The following is a 3,580-nucleotide window of genomic DNA, read 5'->3' on the forward strand; positions in this document are numbered from 1 at the left end:
CAAAGACAATTGCACAGGCAGACGTGAGTGCAGACAGAAGAGGTAATTGTTGGGTTGAGTTAAACTGTGGTACATCTTGAACATTGTAGTACCATATATACTTACCCATGTTTTCTTCTGTTGCAGGTTTCACAGCCAGAACCCCAAACATTTAAAGAGGCGCACGCGAGTGCAGGCAGAAGAGGTAATTGTTGGATTGAGTTAAACTGTGGTGCATCTTGAACATTGTAGTACCATATATACTTACCCATGTTTTCTTCTGTTGCAGGTTTCACAGCCAGAACCCCAAACATTTAAAGAGGCGCACGTGCAGGCAGAAGAGGTAATTGTTGGGTTGAGTTAAACTGTGGTGCATCTTGAACATTGTAGTACCATATATACTTACCCATGTTTTCTTCTGTTGCAGGTTTCACAGCCAGAACCCCAAACATTTAAAGAGGCGCACGTGAGTGCAGGCAGAAGAGGTAATTGTTGGATTGAGTTAAACTGTGGTGCATCTTGAACATTGTAGTACCATATATACTTACCCATGTTTTCTTCTGTTGCAGGTTTCACAGCCAGAACCCCAAACATTTAAAGAGGCGCACGTGAGTGCAGGCAGAAGAGGTAATTGTTGGGTTGAGTTAAACTGTGGTGCATCTTGAACATTGTAGTACCATATATACTTACCCATGTTTTCTTCTGTTGCAGGTTTCACAGCCAGGTTTCACAGCCAGAACCCCAAACATTTAAAGAGGCGCACGTGAGTGCAAGCAGAAGAGGTAATTGTTGGGTTGAGTTAAACTGTGGTGCATCTTCAACATTGTAGTATAACAGTTTGCATTCATGAGCTAGGCGTCAACGTAAGCCATGTTTCCTTATTTTGCAGGCTTTGTGGGGCAGCAGGCTCAAACCGGCGGGTACGGAAATGTTCAAGCGCAAAGCTGTAACTTCGGGAGAGTGCAGTGCTTCACCACAAAGGAAGAAATGTTGCCTTGTATTCAAGGAAGAGTGGATGAAGGAAATTGTGGAGGCTGAGACACAGAAGTCACGAAGCAAGGTCCGCATGCAACTCGGGGAACTATTTCAATACAGTCCAGATGTGGGCTTGATTTGCAGAGCATGTGCCGAAGCCAAGATTGTTGGGGACTTTTCCACAGGGAAGAAATGGAGTGATGGCTGGAAACTGGACTACATGAAACGCCATCTACTTAGCAAAGTACATGAGTCTGCCTTGGTGATATTGAGAAGCAGAAGTGCTGCTGCCAGGTTTGGTTTTGGAGTACGGGCAATGCTGACAGAAACTGCCACTGACAAAGCAAATAGAATGGAAGTAGTTGAACGCCAAAGATCTATGCCTGAGGAGATAAAGATTCTCATCAACAACGTGTTGCTGGCAATCAAGATGAACACTTCAATGTTATCTGTACAAGACATCCATGACCACTTAGCTTTGTATGTGAAGATACCAGACAGCTGGAGGAGCAAGAACTATGCTTTTGAGTTCCTTGAGGCCATCAATAGCGTGATACGCTGTGAAGCTATGACAGAACTTCGGCAAGCTTTGTATCACACCTTGATAATTGATGAGAGCACAGATATTTCTGTTACAAAAATGCTCATCCTGTACTTCAAGTTCCGACCTGTAACATCAACTGAGCACAAAACGCAGTTTGGGGGCATAGTGAAGCTGACTAGCTGTAATGCTGAGGCTATCACTACTGCCGTGAAAGAATTCTACACTGCCAATGAACTGGACCTCATGAAAATGGTCATGTTCACATCTGATGGTGCATCTGTGATGCTGGGGAAGAATAATGGTGTTGCTACTCGCCTTAAACAATCCATTCCTCATCTAGTTGAGCAGCATTGTGTCGCACATCGAGAAGATTTGGGAATTGATGATGCCTGGAAGAGGGTTCCAATGATTAAAGAGATGGAGACATTATTGAGGACTGTCTACACTGTGTTCTCCAGATCTCCTGCAAGGAAGTCCAAGCTGGATGAAATTGCATCAGTCACTGAATGTGAAGTTGTCTCTTTTCGACCACTGAATGAAGTCCGGTGGCTTTCAAGGCATTTTGCTGTTGGTGCACTAATTCGTAATTACGAGACTGTTCTTAAGTACTTTGAGCATGAGAAAGTTGAGGAGAATGATCCAATTGCTAAATATTGTTATAAAAAACTATCGGACTCCAACTACCATATTTCCCTTTCAGTACTTAATGACATTCTGGGTGAATTTGCATCTTTGTGCAAACTATTCCAAAAAAGTTCTTTAACTACTGTTGAAGCCGTACAGTATGCAAGAGCAAAGATTGGCCAAATTAAGCAACAGTATTTGGGGGACACTGTATTTTGGAGCAGCAATGTAAGAGAGCTGATGGTGTTGTACAAGGAAAGGCAAGAGTTTGACAGTGGGCCTATTTTGTCTTTTGTTTCCCTTCTTTGTGAGCACATGCAAAAAAGGTTCCCTGAAGGTGAGCTAAAAGAATGGGCAAGTTTTGAGATCCAGGCAATAGCCACACAATTGCATTTTGATTTTGGGACTGAGAATATTGAAAGACTTGTTGAAAAGTATAAAAATGTCTTGGTCCTGGGTGATTGTGAAACACCAGAAGATGTTGTTCGACAGTACAGAGACTATAAATATGTGGTGGCAGAACATGTTAAGGGGGGGTTATTTACCACCTTTCAAGACATGGTGACTTTCACTGTACGCAATGCTGCTCAGTATAGTGTGGTGTCTCAGCTTGTTGATGTCTGTGCAACATTTCAAGCATCTAGTGCAGACTGTGAACGAGGATTCAGCCTCATGAATACTATCAAGAGCAAATTGAGGAATAGACTAGAGCAGAAGCATTTGGACATGCTGATGAGGACAAAGGCCTACCTCCTGAATGGGAAAGTTGACCTAGACCGAGTTTATCAGCACTGGAAAAATGGCAAGGATCGCCGTGAGAAGCAACCCTGTCACCCATCTAGTGATGGCACTTGACTTGTCTGAACAGCCCTCTCCCTTACTGTGTATATAAGATATTGTATAGGCTTGCAACATTTCCCCACCCAATGAACTGTGCTCTAGTTAAGAATATTTATTAAAATCTTATGATGGTACCACCACTGAAGTCTTGTGCTTTTCTACACTTGAAGTGTACTTGCCAGTGTAACCAATTCATGTCATGGTGTGCATATCCAATTTGCAAACTGCCCTTAAGACCCTTATTGTGGCGCCGTATGTGTGAAAATGCACTATCTTTTCACTTTTTAAAGTAAAATTTTGGAGTGCCATTTGGCGCCGCAGACACGCGCGGTTTGGTTCCTGGCGCACATAGCCATGGTTGCAGCGCACAGAGACCCTCCACTGCCGCACACAGAGGAAAAAAATTAGAGGGAACATTGGTCAAGACTGATTTTCATTTTGACAGGTCTAAACTGGGGTGGCATGATGAGCATTAGAATGATGGATTTAACCCAGATCTCTTGACTGGGAGTGAATCTTTTGATTTGTTCTGCATTCCGACCATCAATTGCGTGTCTTAGGCTGCGGCATCATAGACACTGTTCTTCTGGAACTTGTCATATTATAACAAAACAATCT

The 3,580-nt window shown here is 43.1% G+C and overlaps 1 protein-coding gene across 1 annotated transcript; it reads left to right on the forward strand.

Annotated features, from left to right (window-relative positions):
* The first annotated feature begins 907 nt into the window (after positions 1 to 907).
* LOC147727088 (zinc finger protein 862-like) lies at positions 908 to 2,977 on the forward strand. Its single transcript, XM_086963049.1, has one exon. The coding sequence runs from the start codon at positions 908 to 910 to the stop codon at positions 2,975 to 2,977; it is 2,070 nt and encodes a 689-aa protein (XP_086819175.1).
* The last annotated feature ends 603 nt before the right edge of the window (positions 2,978 to 3,580 follow it).

The sequence above is a fragment of the Lissotriton vulgaris genome, chromosome 3_1, assembly GCF_964263255.1.
Source record: "Lissotriton vulgaris chromosome 3_1, aLisVul1.2, whole genome shotgun sequence".
Classification (NCBI taxonomy): Eukaryota; Metazoa; Chordata; class Amphibia; order Caudata; family Salamandridae; genus Lissotriton; species Lissotriton vulgaris.